This window comes from Chroicocephalus ridibundus, chromosome 1, assembly GCF_963924245.1.
Source record: "Chroicocephalus ridibundus chromosome 1, bChrRid1.1, whole genome shotgun sequence".
Classification (NCBI taxonomy): domain Eukaryota; kingdom Metazoa; phylum Chordata; class Aves; order Charadriiformes; family Laridae; genus Chroicocephalus; species Chroicocephalus ridibundus.
Genome location: NC_086284.1, coordinates 132155366 through 132177823, shown reverse-complemented (window position 1 = coordinate 132177823; position 22458 = coordinate 132155366). Strand labels below are relative to the sequence as shown.

Genomic DNA, 22458 nt, shown 5'->3' with positions numbered 1-22458 from the left:
TTATAGCACTAAAAATAAAAAAATGAATGAAAAAGAGAGAGCGAATTTTGGATACCTTATAAAGGACTGACCTTATTAAAATAAAGCTGGCAGTGAGTTCTCTTCTGATACTTTTTTTACTTCCTTCATAAAGATGGTGTGAGAGGGGAGGGTTTATGGCCTGATAGACAGTTTGAAGTCATTTTTTCAGTGCAGTTCTTTGGAAGAGAAAGTGGATGCCACGTGGATAATGTTCAGCACACTTGGTACCAGCAGCCCTCACCAAAGCCCAAAAGAAGTTGCTGAGATTTCAGAAATGCTGAAAAACAATTCTTTTTTTTTTTTTTTTTTTTTTGGTCAGCATTTATTGCTGTCCCAAAATGTCTCTTCATTGGTCAGGTTGGGTTTGGGTTTGTGTTCCCTTTTAGGGGCTGGAACACACACAGCATGGCACTCCAATATTTCTGCTGACTAGGAGAGCATTACCTTTCTGTCCTGTGGTGGAGGTCTGTGATGTGGCTCCGGATATCTTGGTGCCATAGTAACGTCATAAACTGCTGTGCGACAGAGGGTTGTTAGAGTTGCAGCTACGGGAGTTCCTTGATTCCCACCCCCTCACCCCAGCACTTTTTTCACAAAAATAACAATACACCACAGGAAGAAGGAAAAAAAATATACTGAAATGTTAGGGATAGAGTTGTAAAATCAGTCACACAAAGGTGGTGTGCATCCTGACCCAAGCTGTTTTTGCAAGGCTGCACATTGTTTTTCTGCAATACTCCATACATGGGGTGATAGGTGCCTAGCAGGTTAGCACGAAAGGCTGCTCTCTCATGGATCCTGCCTGATGCACAGAAGAATCTGAAAGTTCAGTAAGGATGTGCTCTGCTTAGATATTATTTCAGAAAAGCCCACAACATTTGTTCTGCACAAAGGTAAAAAAATCCAAAACACCCAAAACAGGAAAAAAAGGATGATCTAGTATACAGGAGCCTCGATTTATGTTTAAGAGAACTGGACATAACTTTGAGCTCTGTCACCCACATACTTAGGGAAGGTGTTTCTAATGTGTGTTCAGCGTGTCCACACTTCTGGGGGGGTAAAAGGCTCTCATTTGGAGCAGGAAGAGGAAAGAGGTGAAAGACGTGGCTTTAAGCCAGCTGTGGAGTTTGGCGTCCACTCTTCAGGTACCTGTGGTCGCAGCGTTGCCCGGAGCATTACACAGCAATCTGTAAATCCAGTGAAGCCACAGTGTTTTTGCCAGCAGTTGCAGTGTGGAAAGGGGAGGGTGGCAGAAGCTGTGTCCATAGCAAAGGGGCTGTTCTAGCCCTGCTGCCTTGGAGCAGGAGGAGGTGGATCCCTGGTGGCATCCATCCTTTCCCTGGCATACAGGGCAGGAATAGAGCAGCTGTGCAAGCTGCTCCGGTACACTCGATGCTGCCATTTACCCCCTGTGGGCTCACAGGCACAGTGGGGTCCAATCCCTGAAAGCATTATATTATTCCCGATTTACTCTTTTATTTCTTCTTTTTGTTATCTCCTGACTATTCTCTTTTTCCTTTTCTATTACAAGTACAAATGATACAGTGCGTGTGAGAACTGTATTGATACAGGGGAAAGTGGTAGGCAGAGAGCTAGAAGCTTTGAGCTGTGAGTAAAGCTGAGCTGAGAATGATGGAGGCTCCAGGCAGAGGCCGGGCTAATAGCTTTAACCTGCCTTTACGGTTTCCCTGAGCCACCTCCTATTAGGGGTTGGATTTTACTAGAAGGGACCCACAAGAGCAGAGCTAGAAGTCAGATGCTGGTGCAGAGTGGGGTTATGTACACGGGGACCTAATGACTGAGTCAGACTATGTGAACACTGGTCTTAGAGAGCTGGCCTCCCTACCTACCCGCACAATCCTTGTGGCAGACGCAGAGCAGCTGGATTAGCAGAGCCGAAACTTTCAGTCAGCATTTCTGGATGTATTGCTTGGTTTTAATCACCAAGGCAGGGCCTTTCAACAGCAGGTCTTGTTGCATTGCAACCTGCCAGGGGTGTTTTAAGCCCCCTGGATGTACGGTACCAGAAAGTCCTCCCTCAGTGTTTGGGCTGGGGATTGTTTCATGAGGGTGCAAAAAGGTACCGTTCTCTTCCTGACTATGTGTGTTGAGAAGCAAATGGAGTCTGAACATGTATGACTTTCTGACATGGGGAGTGGAGGAAATCCTGGGGGTAGTACCGGTAGTCAAAGAGCTGCTTTTGCACACAGAGCCCAGCTTAGCAGATGGGTTGACATTCTGCGCTGCCTTGTTGTCTCTGAGCTCCATGAGCTGGCAGAGGCCACTGTATTAACCAAATAGTTTTGTTGTAATGTGCTCAGCGCTAGTGTGAGACTGCTATGCAGAGATGTCTTCTGTTTCTACTTCTAACAGCTTAGCAGCTAATAAACACCACGCAACAACCTCTCTTCTAAACCTCCTCTTAAAATACAGAGTTTGGTTTGCCAACTCCAATGTATTTAAAGCATCCGGGCTTCCGGGGAGACTTTGGAAAGTTAACTGAGTGAGTGGAGGCACGTGCAGAAAGACATTTTCAGAAGCAAAAGGCAGCTCCAGTATCAGCTCAACATCTGATGAGAGGCTCTGGGGCTGTTAGAGCCTTTTGCATTGAAAGGGGATATGTTCTCGCATTTGACGAAGCATCTCTAGTTGTGTTCGGACAGCGCGAGGGCTATAACCTACTGCTGGAAAAGAGACAGGGGAAGGCAAGGAATGGAGAACACAGCAATGTGCAGCTTCCACAGAGGAGACCCTTTCCTCGGAAGAAACTCCAGGAGGTTGTCTTGTAAACAACGTAGGGGTCTCTTGCTGATAATACACCTATGTCCTCCCTGAGCCTGTGGAGTTAGAGACTTTCAGCAGAGCTAGCATTCTGCAGTGAAAGTAGGAACAAATGTGAGACCTCAGCCCTTCAAGAGGAAACTTCACGCTTGATTTTTGGCTTTTTCTCTTTGGTACTGTCTTTGCAGTGACTGAGGAACCAAAAGCAGAGATACCACTGATCTTTTATAAAAAAACCTCTTACGCATTTCTGGTTGAAGTCCAAAACCAATAAGATTCCCTTTTGGATGGCTTCCTAGAGCACTTCAAAGCAGTGTCCAGAACTAGAAGGTGGCAGGGAAAGGCAATTCATAAAATCTCTCTGATTCTGAAGGCTGAATCCCAGACCTCCCTTGTTTTCATCACAGCTTATATCCACAAAGTGGAAGCCTGCTCTATGATAAAGTATGCCTTGAGGAGCTGATGGTCATGTGTCCCCTGCAAAGCAGACAGAAAATTTGGGATCCTTGTTAAAAAAAGTAAAAGGAGCTGGAAGACTGTGAGGAGTTTTTGAAATCCTGGGCTGGGGAAATTTCATTTTAGTCTAGTGGCTAGCACCTGTGCGGGAAGGCTCACTTGAGGAATTCACAGATGCCAAGGTGACCTTTTGGTGGCCGCTGTCAGCCTGTCAAACAAGGTCAGAGCCCTCTTTCCCCAGTGCTGATACCCTTTCCAGCTGACTGACATTCTTCTTCTCTCCTTGCTTTATTTTCTTTGCACAGGACAGGGCTGGAGGCCATTATGGAGACCTACGCCTTCTGGAGGCCCCCCGTGCGCACTCTCACCTTCGAAGACTTCACTACCATGCAGAAGCAGCAAGGTGAGCATACAAAGGGCATGCAAAGAGCTGTAGAAAGAAGAGGAGAAGAGGGTGTAAGAGCAGCAACACGCTGTGCTGTGTGTCCAGTGGCCGGGTTAGGGGTGTCACACATGCAGTTGAGCTCTTGACTGCTGTGAAAGCACATAGAGCAGAGAGGATGGATGGAAATGGTGGTCAGGCTGGGCCTTATGAAGTGCAATGGAACTGCTTCATCTCCCTGATATCCCCAGAGCTAGAACTAGAAGAAGGAGCAGGAAGGAGTGCAGTCAGGTAAGCCAGCCCAAGTACATGGCATGAGTTAAGTGTGAAGAGAGCACGGAGAGACTGAGGAAACGCTCCAGCACGTCAGACACATTGTTCTCCATTTACAGTTAACATTTGCCATTTGTGTAGCAACACAAGGGGAAGGGGTATATGTCCTCTGGAAGCTTTAGGGGACCAGAAATGTTCCTCCCCCTAGGATCCTGCTGCCTCACTTTCAAAACTCAGTGGCCTTGTTGGAGAAACTTTCTGTTAGTACAAGTCTGGGAGAAATTATTGGTAGGCCAAGTGTTTTCTGCTAGTTCATGCTGTGTCTTTTCATAGCTTCTGCCCTTTACATCTCTCATTTGTTAAGTAAGGCTTTCATCTCTAGTTTCAGGTTGTGTTACTATTTTTTTTTTTTTTTGCGTGAATAGGACTTCCCCATTCACTTCATTGCAGCTATTTCTAGTTAAAAACACAGTGATCACTGGGAACAGAGGTATCAGAGCAACCTGGTACTCTTTTTTATTCCAATATACATACAACAAAAGAAACAATCCAAAACTTGGCTCAAATGTGACACCTATGAGGTTAAACAATCAAAACCAAATGCATGCCCTGTGTAGCAGATTCTCCAGCCTCTCACAATCGAGCTTGACATCACCGCAAAACTTCCCTCTAGATCTTGAATCCGTCTGGGGATTCGTGGTTTCCTCCAGAGTAAGGGGAGCAGCAGTGGCTGCCGGGGCTGCCCATCACTGTGGCAGGATCGGACGGGGATCTAGTGCAGGAATCTCTTCTGGCTGTCCATCCCCCACCCCGGTTCCCCAGGCAAAACCCCAGAGCTAAATAATTTTTCTGCTAAAATCGTGCTAAATCATTTTTCTGATGGCACAGCACCAGAGGAGGACAGAGCACACTCCTGTTGGCTGTGTTAGACTCCCCATGCATGGTCTTTACACGGCCACCCAACTCTTCTTAAACAGCGCAGCATGGAGCAGGAGAGGTTTTGCACAAGCTCAGGGACTTGTGTCGAGGAGCACTTGCAGTGGGGTGTGCGGACAGAGATGGATTAAAGCAGGGATTCAGAAACGTTTTCATCACCCTCCTAAATAGAAACATAACAGCCTCTCCTCCTGTTCGCAGTCGCTGAAGCAGCCTCACTCCTCTGCCTCACCCCCTATTCGGGCTCGCACGCCTCCCCTTCCTTCCCCTCCCATTGGTTATCAGATAACATCCTAGCGGCAAGTCCAGCTATTGCTTACGTGGTAAGGTAATATTAGGAAAGGAAAATATTTAATGTATTTTTAGCTTGTTTTAATATAGTTTGGCAGCTGAAAAACCAGGAAGCAAGCCAGTACCCCATGACCAGCTGGCTCTGTGCAGACCACCACCACTGCACCACAGACCACTAGGCTTAGGGCAGCCCTTAACTGAAGTTGTGTTCACAGGTTGGTCTCAAAACTTAATAACTCATTACAAAACAGCACTCTCAAGCTTTGTGTTTAGCCACGCAAAATGATCTCAAGATAATGAATCAGAAATATTCCCTCCATCATAGCGCTGACCTCTTCAGTTGTTGCTGTAACAAGCTGACCCCTGGTCTCAGCAATAGGTGCAAAGCCAAGGTACAGATAGATACACTCTATTTTAATTTCTGGCTGCCGGGACAGCCCCCAAGAGCCATCAGAAATATGCTGGTCTGGAGGCCTTGGAATTGCTGGCAGAAAGAGCAAGAAATGCTGAGGTGGCTTTAAGGCACATGTGATTCTTGCTTCCAAACATAAGATGACCAGGATGTACAGTACCCATACCTCTTCATCTCTTTGCTTTCATGCACATGAACTGTGTGACAGGTGAGTAAATCAGTGGTGTTTAACAGCTGACTTCAGCACAAGCTATTGCACCTTAGATCTTCTGAGCCTTAGCCAGTCTTTTCGTGTAAATGGCTTGCCTGGGACTCTACTCCTCTCTCCCACCTGAAGCCTCAGTGCTCTGAGCTGCATGCTGTTATCTCATCCCCTTGCATATTTATGAATTATAAGTTTTCAGGGTATTATTTTAACAAACAGACACTTTAATTCTAGATCATGCTGTTGTCTCCAAAGCTGGGTGAATACGTGACATTTCCTAATAATCATTTGAGGATTGCAAGACTCCATTTTATCCCTTGAATTGTTAGTTGGGAAAATTCACTGGTGCTACAGAAGACTTTTGGGACTAGATGTGTCCACTGCAGCTTAAGAGGAGTGCATCCTTACTGCAGAGAGAGAAGATGACAGCAGCAAAAGTGGCCACGTGCCTAGGAAGAAACATCATCGATGAGGAGCAAGTTATGGTTGTTCAGCCTGGTGAGGCGGGAGAGAGTACATAATAGTATTGAAATAAGATGCTGTCTGTGGTGGATAGGAAAAAAGCAATAGTCTCAAGTTATATGAAATCTGGCAAAGTGCTGGAACAGATCCCCTGTAGGAACTGTGGAATTTAGCCTTGATTTTCTAGACACAAGCCCGCCTTACTGTGGTAGGAAAAATGATGCTTTCTGGGGCAGAAGCTTGGGACTTCAGCAGCATAAATATGGTGTCTTTACTGCTTTCCAGATAGATTTTTCTGTGCTATGGATTCTTAGATTTTCTTTTGTCACTTGCTGATTTTTTCATGAAATAAAAGTGTTATCTGCCTTTTCCAAGACAGTTTTGTCAAACAAATCCAGCTGAATTTGTTGGTTAGTTAGAGATTTGACTGATAGAAATAACTGTATAGGTGTGACAGATTTTTGGAGAGCATGTGACTTATTGCCACATGTGCCAGCTTGTAAAAGTTAGCATTAGTGTATATTAAGAAATGAGTAGCTGACTGATCTCAAAGCTGACATGATAACTGTGAATACAGCATCCAGTGAGGAGACTCCTAGTGTTGCTCTGCAGAGGCTGGTTCCAGAACTAACTTGTCTAGAAATAAATGAAACAGTGCAGTTGCTAAAAGGTACAAACCTCATTAAGACTGCAAAGTGGTCAGTAATGATGGGGACAAAGGTATGAAGGGCAACAGAGATTGCCTGGTAACCTCCATACATTAAAACAAAGCGTCGCTTTTAGTTCAGCCGGATACAATATCATGTGTCTAGGAAAAAAAAGTAGGACTTACACACCCACCGAGTGTGTGCTGCAAAGCGTTGGCATTGACAACAATTTGGAGGTCTCAGTGGATAAGCCACTGCACAGGCAAGGGACAGTGTATGTAATACTGTGATAAAAAGAGACATGCAATCCTTGGTGTAGAAAAAAACAGTGGTAAGCAGTGGGGAGACAATTTCCTAGGAGCAAACTGATATTACAATATGGTCTTCTACTGTAAGTATTTTTAAAGAGTGGAAAGAGATTAAAGAGGATTCAGGGGAAAAAAAAGGAGAACAGTTTGTTGGGTGGAGATGTCTGAGAATGAAAACTCAGTTTGCATAGTTAGTCAAAAAGAAGATCAAGTACCAAATCTTTATGACCTATACTGTCTTGCAGAGAGAAGAACACATGGTAGCTCTGTGTCAAACACCCTCGACAGACTCTTGTGACTGCAATTTCCATGTTTTTATGACACAACTGTGTGGAACATTCAAGTGGCTCTGATTTTTCTACTCTAAAACCCTTTTTGTGGGATGTTAAGAGCTAAGGAGTACAGAAGTTCCCCCTCATCCACCTTATTCATACATTTTATTGTTTTACAGGTTTTTATGTCCCTCTTCCATGCTTCTCACAGTGAATAGCACCAGCCATTTCATTTCTCTTCAAGTGGGAAGTTTTCCAGGTCCTTAATCGTTTCTTGAAAAACAAATCTGCACAGAGTATTCCAGATGCATCCACATGACACAATTATCTAAACGTATTATAATTTTTTCCACATTATCCTTTCTGCCATTCAACATACATCCTAGTGCTTTGCTCATTTGTTTGGCCCAAGCTGTATGTTGAGCGAGGGCCACAGTGACACACCGAATCAATACTCGGCACGCTGGATGCAGCTGTTTCATACAGGGATTAAATAACTTTCTAATCTACACAATGACAGGTTTCAGCTGCCACCCAAACTGGGAGCCTGATATCACGACCGGTCACGTAGATGCCTGGTGCGGCTGACTTCAGAAGTACATGAGCTTCATTTGCATGTATTGCTATTGAAGTAAAGCACACCAGTAAGTCTCTGCAGGTCTGTGGCCTTAGTGGTCACCAATAGTGACCATAGTCCTACCAAGGAGAAGAACATGTTGTTTCTGTCAGCGAAACCCTCTGGCCTGAGAACACAAGCTCTCTTTTGGAGCATGCAATCCCAAAGCCATCGCAGCTTTACAAGGGCAAGCACCATGTTTTACACAATCATAGCAGATCTGCAGCCAGTTTGGGAAAAAAAAGTCCCCTGCCTGAACAAAACCTTTGCAAGAAATGCTCAGAAAACGGCAGTCCGGGAGAGGCTGACCTTCTGGAGTATGATGTCACCCGCTCTGCAGTCTACTTATTACTAGGGAAAAAGGGGGCTTGGGATTATTGAATGCACATGGCAATGAGATGTGGGGAAGGCCAAGAATCTATTAAAGTCTTTAATTGGAATATATTTTCAAAATTTAGATTGAACCTCATCCAGATTCTCATTATTAAAAATATGTGGCTTAGTTTCTTGATTTTAATAGGGAACATAAAAAAAAAAATGAAGAGAGAGAGGAGAAAGAAAATAAGAGTTCCAGTAACTCTGGATCGTGTCACTTTCCAAGAGTAAAAAGAGCTATTGCTGGCTCCTATGTGATATACGGTTTCCCACAGGATATTGTGATAAGCAGATCGCTATCAGTGACTGTAAGTTTTGCCAGGACATAGAGGCTAGAAAGGCACTGTGACAATACTAGAATAGTGATCAGTATCTGATCCTCCTACAAAAGCTGATGACTTAGGCAAGAAGTAAAATAGAAGGTACACTAGCAGCTGGTAAAAAAAAAATGCCTCCTAAGCAAAATTTCAGGACTAATATGAGAGTCACACGATGTGGTATATCAGCAGGTTTACAGCACATAAAATTTTACTTCACCATTAAATTACTGTTTTGATACATGCATACCAAATCCACAGGAGTCAAACATCTTAGCTTTGACTGGTGAGTTCTCAAGGCAGCTTTCCTTTCAAATGAGGTTTCTTTGCTTGAATAGGTGCCTTTGCTCTCTACCAATTGCCTTCAGTAGATTCAACCCCTTCTCCATCAAATTGAGCATCTGCACTGATCTTGGACTGGAGACCTGAGGTAGAGAGGCCACCTGTTAGAGGGTCTGCAAAATTGTTGTTAATTGTTGTTGAGATTAGCCTCTAGAGCTTGAAATTTGTCTAAAAAGGGTATGGGAGGCAGAGAGGGGTATGCTCCTTGCCGGTAAGACAGCTGTTGTGATCTCTGGTATCAGCAGGTATGCTGCTAACTCTACAGCAGCATGCACGTACAAACTGGTGACTGAGTACAGCTCCTTCTGTCTTCCTCTGCGAGGGAACATCATAACCCTGCAGTCTTGTGTCAACAAGGATACGCAGAAAAGGCTCCCTCTCCTCTGTGTGGAAGAGGTTGAATCTTCTCATTTACTGCTGGAAAGGAACAATGTTTTCTTGTAGTAGCGATGAGTCCAGACGGACCCTAAGGCTGTCTGGCTGCAGATGGGAGACAGGTACCCTGAGCTGAGGTGTTGCTGCTTTTCCAGCTTCCTTGTCTGTAAACATTACCCTTTTCAGGCAGGCATCTTGTCTTGCCAAAGTTTTTCTGTACTGCTTGTTACTCATTTCTTCTTTGGCATAATGCTCTTCTCTATGCCGGGTGTGGTACTCAGAGAGCTGCCCTGATCGCACCCATCTGAAAACAATATCGTGAACGCACAAATATGTTTTGTTGTCAAGTGGAGGGAAGACTGAGCCCTCCAGAACTTCATCTGAAGGTATCGGAGGTGCCTTGAGGCAGAAAGAAGCAAGTAACTGTTAAGATCCCTAAAATAGCGTCTCCCAAAAGGTGGAGCTGCTGATGTTAAAGGAGGCTGAACAACCTACAAATACATCTGCTTGGCCACTTGCCTCCTGACGGCAGCCATCGGTTCTCTCAGCAATGCCACCAGGATAATATGGACGCTGCTTCCCTTTCAAAATCAATTGTGAACGGTCTAGGCTATTGGCAGAGGTCAGATATCTGGGTTTGGTCTCAATTATCTTCTTGATTCTTTTGACCTTGACGAAAAGATTGGAAACAGAGCAGTTGTTGCCAGAGTTATTGGGATCAAGAGCTGGTTTCTGCTGCATACTTCAAATGGCTAGTAGATTGCCTCATCTAAACGAAGCAACAGGGAACAAACTGTTCCAGCTTCTTCTTGGTTGAGCTGCAGACAGTTTTTCTTTAGGGAAGGGGTATTTCTGGTGCTTCAAGGTCTCATCTTTCACAGTGAAAAGCTGAAATACCCTCCCAGATGTGACACGAGGGGCTGACAGTCAAAGTTTGTGCCACTCCCTGATGACCTGAAAGGAGCCTGAAGCACTCTGTTACTCTCTGGAGGTGTTTACCCCGAAGTCTGATTACTGAAGCCTAAATCTCCGTTATCTCATGGGTGGTGATCATGTTTCACAAGGATGAATGGAGAGGGGCAACGATACTTTGAAGATTTGCAGTTTCCTCAGAGTGGCACGTTATTTTGTCATGAGTAGAAAGTGGTGTGTGCTTTGAGCTAGCCACAATACTGCAACATTGTTCCTCGGTTCAGAAATTTTGAACCACAGTGCCTCTGGGGTTTTATAGTTGTTTACTATATTTTTTAATCATTTAATGTGCTGGAGCTTCCAGGGCCTGTGTTGGCCCAAAGCAGACTCCATCAAGAATGGCAGGAGAGGTTTGCAATTCAGTTTAATTTTGTCACCACCAAAGAAATCACAACGATTTCAGTTAATCTCAGATGCAAAGTTGCAGCACTTCTGTTGTGACTTTCCAAAGGATTTGTGCCACGGTCCTTTTCTGCATCCTGTTTTCATTCAGTGTTATCTCCTGGGGTAGCTTTCGTTACATGACCCCCTTGTCAATGTCTGTGCCCGACTGATGGTTGTAAATGTGAGGTACAGTGCATAATTATCACTGATGAGCAATTTTCTTAACTAAAGTGGGGTGCTCATCATCCTCCAAGCCTGAGTTGATTCGGTCTGTCTGTACTTGAAGAAGGGAATCGGGAGACATTTCTGTAGGAGCTGATGTACAGCTCACAAAAGTGTTGTCTATGCCCATGTTACAACTGTCTGCACACAAGACACAAAATCCCATCCAACAGGCCTTCTCCTGAGACAGCATGGAGCTGGCCCAAGAATATCGTGTGTTTATATGAGTAGCAGAAACCCTTGTATTAAAGACAGTTTGGGGGGACTGAGAAGGGGATGTTGTCTCTTACTTTTGAGCATGTTCTCTTGGTGCTCTGTATATAGATGGGAATGGAAATCGGGTGTCCTGAATTGTACTTTCTGTCCACATTAGAAAAAAGCGTTGTTTTTTACCATTACATCTTGAAAATATTTTGTCTCGGAGGCTGACTGAGGCAAGTGTCCTGGTTTGAAGTTTTCTCTCTAACTTTCTGACTGCTCAGTTTGTGTTGCAGAGATCTGTAAGAGCTAAAGGGAACTAAAGTGTTATTCTGAGATTTATCATTAATTCCAGTGATTCTTGTCATTTGAGGCAAACTTATAAAAAAGATCCTTCTCTATAAATTACTAACCTTAAATAAAATTTTGTTTCATTCCTCACTTCTGTGCCATACAGTACATACTTTCCCCCTTAAATCTATTGCTGTAACCATCTTTTTTGCACTGTGAGCTGTATCTCAAAGAACTACAAAGCACTCTTTATGTTTCCCCTACAAACCCAGCAATTTGGCATGCGGTAGATTTTGGGTCTCATTTGGGCCTTTTAAAAATTTTACCAGTGGATTCATAATCTGATAATTGGCCAAGGGCTCTAGAGAGAAAACAGGCAGCTACACTCTGTGAAGACAGAAATGGCTCTCATTCCCATGAAAAAGGGAAGTTTTCATTCCTAGAATTGGGGAAAGAACAAAGAAAGAGTCCAGCGCATCACAGACCAGGCGTCCCTGCCCTTGCTTTGTGAGAGCATGAGAACGAGGCATCAAAACTGTTTAGTTTTCCAAAGTGGTGAAGAAGGAACTCAGAGGGGTAGCCCTGGTTACAAGAAGTATGTGATGAAGAATCTTTCAGTCCTTCTGGATGTTTTAGGTTTGAGTTTTGGAAAACTAGAAGTGGGAAGAGAGACCTCAGGCTGTCAGTTGCACTTGCAAGCCAGAAGTTGTCATGATATGTGAGAGCAGGAGTGACACCTGATTTTGTGGCATTTAGATGCCTGGAGAAGCAAGTAGGTGTTGAGCAGGACTGAGACATGTGCTGCTTGAAGCAGGAATGAATCCAGGTTTGTGCTAGGCCTGGCTCTGAAAGGACATGAGATCAGATGATTACAGTGGCACCCTCTGGCCTCATAATCTATCAGTCAGATGACCTGACAATCTGCACAAACCCTCCCTCATTACCATCTCAGATTTCTACCTTTAGGCAAGTGCTTCATTTTTGTTCTGCGGCCAAAGCTGAAGTAACTTGGAAGACAGGGAGTAAGTTTCATAAGCCGTACCTAGGGTGCATGCATGTCCGAGTGCACAGAACAGGAATGGAATTTTACCTTTTTGTTCAAATCTGTTTTCCTGCATGCATGCCATCACATTTATTTACTGTTGTGTCCAAGGGTAGAACATTGCAAAAAAATGGGAAGAGTTGGTCTCTCCCATGCTTTAGAAAATCCCTTCACACATGTGTACGTGTCTGTGGAGCCTTCACAAAAATCAGACCTTTCAGGAGCGACTTGGAGTATGTCTGCATGGACAGGCTCCTCTGTCTGTGCTCCACGCTGGCCAGACACATGCCAGCTCCCAGCCAGCTCCATTTGGAAAGCTGGAGAGCTGCGTTAGCATGGCTCTGTGCCCAAGCGAATATAAACTGCCTCTCAGAAGGGCTTATTAGCTCAAGCAAAGCACCAGGGGGAGAGCTGTGAGCCAGATGAATGACTAGTGGTCACAGCCCCTCTTTCACACACCCTCCGGTGCTCGGATAGACACATGCCTATCACATGGTGGAGATGCTGTCGTGTTGGGTATGTGTCAGAAGAGGGGCTGCAGTTCCTCCAGGAGACCCATCAGGGAGACCAGGCACTGATGACTCCCAAGCATCTGGCCTTCGGGCTAGCTCCTGCTCACATCCGAAGGTGGGAGAAGATGGCTGGGCTGAGGCTGTGGGCCAGACACTGTCCTGCTGGGCTGAGTACAGCCTCTGAGCTATAGGCTGGCCATGCTGAACCTGAGGCCATATCTGTGGCCATAATAGGCTAAACTACCTTGTGTGTGGAAGTGGGCTGAGCTGTTTAAGAAGTGTTTGCATTCAAAGAATAATAACTTGGTGCTAACTACACATCAAAATGTGAATTTTTAAGACAAATCACCTTGTATTTCCCATTCTTGTTAGAAAGTCAAGGCACAAGCTCCGAGGACCCTCAGCCACATCTGTTCTTACTGAGACAGTGAGTACCAGGTTATCACTGTCTGAGCCCAACCACAGCAAGAGCCGGAGGCTGCTGATGTGGTCAGAGAATGGCAGTGATCAAGTTGCCTAAACTGCTCTAAAGCTCTTCCCTGTAGCTGTCTGATGAGACTCTACCGTTGGACAGGGTATGCCCGTCATGTTCAAATATCTTGTGCTGACTGCAGCTTCAGCTTGTGCTTTCCCTCCTCCTCTGCACTAAGCAAGGGCTTCAAGGACTGAGAGGTTTGTACGGAGGCACTGCAGGTGATGGTAGCAACTGATGCCTGGAAACATTAGCAAGGAAAGTAAGCTGCAATTGAGTCCAAAGTGTGATTTATGTGCACCTTTCAGATAAAGGAGGTTGGGATAACTTGTAGGTCAACTGACTAGTGTGGTGTCATTCATAAGAGATCCCAGAAATTTTTCCATGCACAATTGCTTCAGGCTCCCTTGGCACTGATGCTCTCCCCCCTATCTCCCCGTTGCCAGAAAGCTGCCTTGGCTAACACTGGCTGCTGACAGATGTGTTTTCCATCTACACTGCAGTGTTAGAAGTTCTCTACGTGACCTGCACTATGTGGAAGGGGTCCTCTTTGCCTTTCAGACACCCTGGCATGCAGAATGCTTCAAGAATACTCCAGGCCGTAGGCACATCATACCCCTGGACTGGGTATGTTTGGGCTTGCAGTTTACCCTGAAATTGTCCTTAACACAAGCTCTGTCTAGGTAAAGGCAAAAGCAAGGTCTATTTGGAACGTATAGGGAGACAGAACCTTTACCAAAGCTTAGAACACAAGTGACAGGAAGGAAAGACCGGTCAAAGCTACTTGAGGTGAAATTTTAACAGCAGTTCTTATTTCTATCCAGAAGAGAAGCTGTAGTTTCTTCCCTAAACCTCATGGGTAGGAATTTGATACTGGTGCACAGCCATCATTTCTATATAGTGTTCACAAGAAGGAATGCTGGTGTGAGGAAGAAGGTTTGCATTTACATCCCGTCCTCTCCACAGAGTTTCCCTGTCTTCCACCATGATTTCATTCTTCTTTTTCCCATCTCCCCTCTTTACCAATGATTTCTCACTTCCTGGTCCAGTTTGCAGTTTTTGACCTTTCTTGCACTAGATGAGTCTCCACTCCTCCTCTTTGGAAACGCTCTTGTCTCTTTGATAAGGTCAACCTAGTTATCACTCCCATGCCCACAGAGAGAGCAGGCTCCTTTCAGGATGGCACCAGTTCTTGGCTAAGCCCCGGACACAGCGACAGGACACCGTGAGGGCAGATACTTTTGTCTGCCATGTGGGGCAGGGTTCAGATACAAAGGAGAGGGGTTTGAAGTTACCTTGCATTTTATACAAATGTGATTCACTAACTGCATGTATCTGGGACTGATGTATGCAGGGCTAGAAATTATATTCAGAAGACCACGATAGTAATTAGTCTCTCTGGAATCATGGCAAGTGTGGAGGTGGGAGGCACTGTGACATTCATGGTAAATGCTGTTGGTGTTGGCAATTATTTCCGGGGCAACAGTGAGTAGAGAAAAGGAAAAGAGGAGAATTATTGAGCAATTCATTTTGTTCTTCCTTAAATGTGGTTTCACTTGACTTAAACCAGACCTAAACATAGCCTTGTGTATCAGTTTAACTAGATTGGTTCGTATCCATGCCTTCCATTAAAACGACATACACATCTGTGTATCTGAGACCGTAGAATGGTGTGGATATACTTGCTGGGCTTGCTGCCATGTCTGAGGGTATTTGGCTGACTTTGTAACAACTACAGTCCAAGTTATAACTTCACAAAAGTCCAGGTTGTGTTTGGCCCATACTTAGGGCTGCCAGCAAAGATGGATCAGAAATATTGTTCAGAGTAGAGCTGTTTGCCTTCTGAAGAGGGTGAGCCGAGATGGGCCTTGCTTTGTATTGTTTCCCGTTCCACTTAAAGGTGTAAAGATTATTCTGCAAATGATCAGGAACTTCAGGCATCTGCGTTATGCTCTGCTGCAGCAGAAGTCTGGTGTGTCCTGTGCTTATGGTTGGCATTCGCAGCAAAGCATTCTTGAAAGACACTCATCAGGTCTGGCATTTGCTCCCGTTGATAGATCTCTCATCTCCTCACCATTTTAAAGTTAAAGAGAAAAAGAAAAAATCTTTTTCGTTTTTTTTTCCCTAATTACTGTGTTGTCACTTCAGGGTTTTTCTGTTGGCCTACAAATAGGAATAACTCAGAGCAGAATCACTTTAGTCCCTCTTTTGGGGTAACCTGAAATGCGCAATTCAGTGTTTCAGTTTTGGAACCACTAAGAATATCTTGTAACTGCTAATCAGAGATCTCTACTTACTCCCTGTGGAGTCAGTGCCTCAGTTATGGGTATGACTCGATTGGAACTTCTTAGCAGATGTTTAAAGCTTAATGCTTGAGGTGACTGGTGTGTGTGCTCTTCTTCTGCATAGTTTTTAAAGGTTAACTGTGGGGTAAAGGAAGACTGAAATGAAGACATTGTAGTTAATCATTTATTGTGCATATTTTATTTCAAACAGATCATTAAATGCTCATACATCCATACATATGTATTTTTACTTATTCTCCAGACACTGTCAGCACATAAGTCACTGTCTGAAGTTTGTTCATGAAATATGTGGTGTAAAGAATCAAGTGTGGAATTACTGTGGGTTAAATACATCTCACTTTGTGCTGTATTTGTTTCGTGATTATGTGACCTCTGTATCTTGAGCTTTAATACCTAAGTGATGATATATGAACTCAGCTGTCTGCCTGCCCTCCCGGTCAGAGGTCACCCTCTTTAGTGCAGGGCTAGCAGGAAAATGTGTGTTTGTGGTCGTGTACCTCAGTTCCAACTTACCTTTATTAGCAATTTCAACTGAAACAGACTTTGCAATGGAACTACTTGTGCAGAGGCAGCCTTTCCTTTCTGCTGATCTTGCTACAGTATTGGCAACCTGTAAAAGAGAGGCGGGGAGAAAAGCCGGAGGAGGTACCATCTTTACTTACCGCAACAAAATTAGCCAGAGATTGTCTGTCAGAGACTTTAAATAAACCAGGAAAGTGTACCTTTTAAAATAAATACTAAATTAGAAATTAATGCAAAAAGTCTTTGAACTCTGAAGCAAAAATGCACAATCAAGTTTGAGCATTCCAGTGTTGTCAAGAAGGGAATATAGAGAGTCCGTGATGCCATTTGAAACTTCAAATTTTCTCATGAATCCTAATGGAGATTTGACTCAATGCTTTGCTTTTATGCTTCTGAATGAATGTCAAAAGGAGTCAGTGGCTTTGCAATAAGCGTTCATTTTCACTCTAACACCCCATTCTGTTTCATAGAATCATAGAATGGTTTGGGTTGGAAGGGACCTTTAAAGGTCATCTAGTTCCCACCCCCCTGCTGCCGACAGGAACACCTTCCACTAGACCAGTTTACTCAAAGCCCCATCCAGCCTGATCTTGAATGCTTCCAGGGATGGGACATCCACAACTTCTCTAGGCAACCTCGTCCAACGTCTCACCACCATCATAGTGAAAAATTTCTTCCTAATATCTAATCTAAATCTTCCCTCTTTCAGTTTAAAACCGTTACCCCTCGTCCTATCACTACACTCCCTGATAAAGAGTCCCTCCCCGCCTTTCCTGTAGGCCCCCTTTAGGTACTGGAAGGCTGTGATAAGATGTCCCTGGAGTCTTCTCTTCTCCAGGCTGAGCAACCCCAACTCTCTCAGCCTGTCTTCATAGGAGAGGTGCTCCAGCCCTCTGATGATCTGTGTGTCCCTCCTCGGGACCTGTTCCAACGGGTCCATGTCCTTCATGTTTCATCCTAGATGTCTTAGAAAGAGCTATCAGAGACTCATAGAACAGTTGGGGTTGGAAGGGACCTTTTAAAGGTCATCTAGTCCAACCTACGCTGAAATGAGCAGAACATCTTCAACTAGATCAGGTTGCTCAGAGCCCTGTCCAACCTGACCTTGAATTTTTTGCAGGGATGGGGCACCTACCGCTCCTCTGGGCAACCTGTTCCAGTGTTTCACCACTCTCATTGTAAAAAATTTCTTCCTTATATCTACTCTAAATTTACCCTCTTTTAGTTTAAAACTATTACCCCATGTCCTATTGCAACAGGCCCTGCTAAAAAGTTTGTCACCAACTTTCTTATAAGCCCCCTTTAAGTATTGAAAGGCTGCTATAAGGTCTCCCCGGAGCCTTTTCTTCCCCAAGCTGAACAACCCCAACTGCCTCAGCCTTTCTTCATAGGAGACGTGCTCCATCCTTCTGATAATTTCTGTGTTCCTCCTCTGTACTCACTGCAACAGGTCCATGTCTTTCCTGTACCGAGGTATAATCTCACTTACATTCTCACCATCATAAACTGACACAACCTGTATTTCTAGTGCATCTCTTAACCGTTAGCATCACCTATTCTTTCTTCATCAAGCAGCACTGCATTCAGTGCCCCCCTGCTATTTTGCAGCAGACCTAGGCTGGTCTCAAAATCCTGCTGGGTTTTTTCCACAAGGCACCACAAGGGAAAGCTGTCCCTCACTTTTGATCCTTAATGTACGGTTTCTGCCTTGGTTAAATTTCAGCTCTTTTCAAGTCCCTTTGCCTCTCACCTGTCTTCTTGCCCAATGCTGCCTCACCAGTTGTCTTCCTAGTACCTCTGGTTCTACTTATCCCCTGGTGAAGTCTCTTCACCAGCACCTCTTTGCTGCTTTTACAAGAGTCTTTGGCAAACTACAGATCTGTCACTTTGACCTTGGTGCTAGGGAAGGTCATGGAACAGATCCTCTTGAGTGCCATCATACATCACGTACAGGACAACCAGGTGATCAGGCCCAGTCATCATGGGTTTATGAAAGGCAGGTCCTGCTTGACAAACCTGACTGCCTTCTATGATAAGGTGACCTATGTGTGGATGAGGGAAAGGCTGTGGATGTTGTCTACCTAGACTTTAGTAAAGCCTTTGATATCATTTCTCACAGCATTCTCCTGGAGAAACTGGCTGCTCATGGCTGGGACAGGTGTACTCTTCACTGGGTAAAAAAATGGCTCGATGGCTGGGCCCAAAGAGTTGCGGTGAATGGAGTTACACCCAATTAGCGGCCGATATTAGGAAATATTTCTTCACCAAATGGGTTATCAAGCACTGGAACAGGCTGCCCAGGGAAGTGGTTGAGTCACCGTTCCTGGAGGTATTTAAAGACGTGTAGATGTGGTGCTTAGGGACATGGTTTAGTGGTGGACTTGGCAGTGCTAGGTTAATGGTTGGACTCAATGATCTTAAATGTCTTTTCCAGCCTAAACAATTCTATGATTCTGTGATTCAGTGTTAGTTACCCTAATGCAGAAACGGGATCTCATGCAAAGGGAATCATTCAAGTGAAAAAAAAAAAAAAGTTTCACACCAGAAAACTGCATTCCCTTGAGCACAGAAGTGGTTTTCCTGGTTGACGAAGGAAGTTTCCCCTAACTCTGAATCTTGCCTACAAATCATCTCCTCTCAAGTTCAAAATTGTGCCATCTGCTTCTTCGTATCACTTACTTTCAGTTTGTTACTGTTCTTGTAGTATTATGCAGTATCATTTTCCCAGGACAGAACGTGTGAGCATCCCTGCTGTGCAAAATAATCAATTATATTGTTCATAGCATAAATACTGTATAATACATTGATACTACCAACATGCATATATATCAATATTTTGTTAACACCAGTGATACAGCATATGGAATCCCATTTAAAGCTAAAGTACATGATTGAAATACCTGACACATCCCCTTTCTCTGCTTGGTGGAACTGGCTATGGCTTGAAACAGTGTCCCTTCATTCTAGTGTTACTTCTGGATTAAATCAGTACCACTGCACCACCAGCCATCTGAAAAAACTGCTGAGCAATGCAAAGTCCAACATGCTTTCAGCCACTTTCTGCTGCAAGCCCCTGGAGAGGATGATAAAGCATGTTTTTAGTGGGGGCCATGGTGGTCTTTCTGCAGAGCAGGAGAGGGAAATGAGATTCTTTTTTTCTGAAAAAAAGGAGTAGATAAACATGCCTGGAAATGGCAGACCTCTTGACTGATGGAGCGGTGCTTCTTGCAGCTTTTCCCACTGCCTTCAATTGCTTTGTGGCATGCTTGCTTCCCTCTCATATTTTCAAAGGGAAGAAAACCTCCGTTGAAAAACAAAATCATAACAAAAACGCAGCAGGAAAGACCAAGGGATGCTATTAATAAAGTGAGGGCTCTTGCCAAGAAAGTTTTCCAGCGGCCATTTTACCACCCTTGTTTCTTTATTAAACTAAGCTGTTTTTTAACGAGACCGTCTCGTTTTGCAGATGTGGTCCCGGGCTCTGAACATCCTCCCATGTGTTTTGTTTTGCAGGAGGCAGCACAGGCACCTCCCCGACCACCTCCAGCACAGGGACCCCGTCGCCCTCTGCTTCCTCTCACCTTCTCTCTCCATCCTGCTCCCCTCCGGCCTTTCATCTGGCCCCCAACACTTTCAACGTGGGCTGCCGGGAGAGTCAGCTTTGCAACCTCAACCTGTCTGATTATCCCCCGTGTGCCAGAAGCAACATGGCCGCCTTGCAGAGCTACCCAGGGCTGAGCGATGGTGGCTACAACCGGCTGCAGAGCGGCACCGCTTCCGCCTCGCAGCCTTCCGAAACCTTCATGCCTCAGAGGACTCCATCCTTGATCTCAGGAATGCCGACTCCTTCCTCCCTGCCCAGCAACAGCAAGATGGAGGCGTACAGTGGCCAGCTGGGGTCCTTCCCCAGCTCCCAGTTTCAGTATGTCATGCAAGCAGGCAGCCCTGCCTCCACCTCCTCCTCTTCACACATGTTCGGTGGTGGCCACATGCAGCAGAGCTCCTACAACGCCTTCTCCCTGCACAATCCCTACAACCTTTATGGATACAATTTCCCTGCTTCCCCCAGGCTGGCGGCGAGCCCGGAGAAACTCACCACCTCCCAAAGCACTTTACTCTGCTCTTCCCCGTCCAGTGGGGCCTTCGGAGAGAGGCAATACCTTTCCACAGGGATGGATCACGGGATGCACATGATCAGCCCTCCCTCTGGCAACCAGCAGACGGCCAACGCCTGTGACAACAGACAGTACGGTGCGGTTCAGGGCTCCTCCTCACAGATGTCTGTGCACATGGTCTAACAAGCTGTGCCCCTCCTTGGCATTGAAGGCAGACGGACCTTCATTGTTTCCATGGGTAAACCCATCCCAGTACCTTTTTGCCTTCAAACTTATAGTGGAACTAGTATTTTAATGATAAATAAGAACACAAGCCACCTAGGTATGCACCACCGAACCTCGTGGAAAGCCTTGACTGACAGCCGTCGCAGCTTGTTGAAGCCCAGGTCTTCCAGATCTGGCACAGAGCGTCTGCTCTTTCTGGACATTGCAGAGAGTAGGGCATGACTTTAATGAGAAGCTGGAGAGAAGTAGCTGAATATACCATTTATGCATTAACTCTCAGCTTGTGTGAGCTCTTGGTGTGGAGGGAGCCATGTCCCTGTGCTATCTCCTCTGGGTGATGAAGAAAAGCCATCTCCCAAGGTTTCGTCCTCTGAAGCTGCACTGCCCATAGCTCTAAAGACCTCCCCCTTCCCAGACCATCCCTCAGGGCTGGAACAGCTCAGCCCATTTCTGAAGCCAACAGCAGCCTGTGGCTCCTTCTGCCACTGTAGCACAGGAATGGCATTGCTGGGCTGGAGCTTCTCCTCCCAAGGAGGTTTCTGCATTTTCACCCTGGCTCTGCCTGACCGGCGGCTTCTTTGTGAGGGTCGAGCTTACCAGCACCCAGCCTGCAGAGATGGGAAAGAGAGAAGAGAGAGAAAAGTTTTAACCCACAAGTGAGCCTCAGACATAAACAGGGCTTGATCTCCAGAAAGATGCGAGGGGGAGAAGGGGTTCAGCTCCTGTTGACGTGAACCGAAGTGATGCAGCCAAACCGAACGGACAACAGCCTTCGTGGGGAACATGTATCCCATAGCACTCAACCCAATGGGAGGAAACTCTCCAGACTGAGCTCACGGGGAAGAGCAATGAGGAAAGAGAGCCCTGCTCTACAGAAGTGCAGCCGGCCTCCCTCACTTTGCATGCAAGAGTTGCCATAGAAAACCATTAGCATTTCAGTAACAGTGAGGTCGAGTATTCGCCAGCCTCCTGCCTGCCACACGATCTCTGTTTAACCAAATAGATCATTGCCTTTTGACATCTTTCTTTTCTGTTTTTTTTTCTTCTTTTTTTTTTTTTCTTCAAATCCTTTAAAAATAGGAAAACAATTGTAGCTTGGTGCAAGCTATGCATTTAAGTTGTGTGAAAATGCAAATACCAAGTAACAGAATACAGATATTATTGAGATTTGTTGTGAGGTGTTGTAGATAAATGTATTTATATGCCTAGTGAGGGATTCAATATTATGAATATAAAAGAGGGCAAAAAAAATGGTATGTAAAATATGTATGAAGAAAAAGGTGTATAAAGATTTGCCCTATGCACGGAACTCTGTTTCTAAGTGCCAAGCACAGAACGCGCTAAATAAATCTTTGCAATTGTTTCCTCTGTGTTTTTCTCTGTCTGTAAGGCTTCCTCAATGGTCTTCTAGAGACAGACGTTTTCAAAATACTGTCACGCATGTTTGCACAGCAGAGGAAATGAAGACACAGTGCTAAATTGTGAAGTCCAGGCAATATTACAATAAAAATAAAAATTCTGTCATCTCAAGAAATTTTAAAAATTGAGTGCTTGGGATCTGTAAAGTGCCTGCCTTCACAGGAAGAGTGTCTTACGGACAGCTAGAGTTGTTATTTTGGTTCTTACAGTCTAATAAAAAGCTCCTCAGAATCATTTTTCACAGTTAATATAGAAAATAATTCTTACAAATGACAGTATGACTTGTTTCTCATTTTTAAATGTCATT

General features: G+C 44.9%; 1 protein-coding gene across 1 annotated transcript in view; it reads left to right on the top strand.

The window, feature by feature from the left end:
- TBX15 (T-box transcription factor 15) overlaps nucleotides 1–22096 on the top strand; it is a 100351-nt gene extending 78255 nt beyond the window's left edge. Inside the window, exons 7-8 of the mRNA XM_063352803.1 lie at nucleotides 3564–3661; nucleotides 19906–22096. Coding sequence (XP_063208873.1) covers nucleotides 3564–3661; nucleotides 19906–20690 — 883 coding nt within the window. The 3' untranslated portion in view covers nucleotides 20691–22096. The remainder of the gene's footprint in view (nucleotides 1–3563; nucleotides 3662–19905) is intronic.
- Nucleotides 22097–22458: the final 362 nt, after the last annotated feature.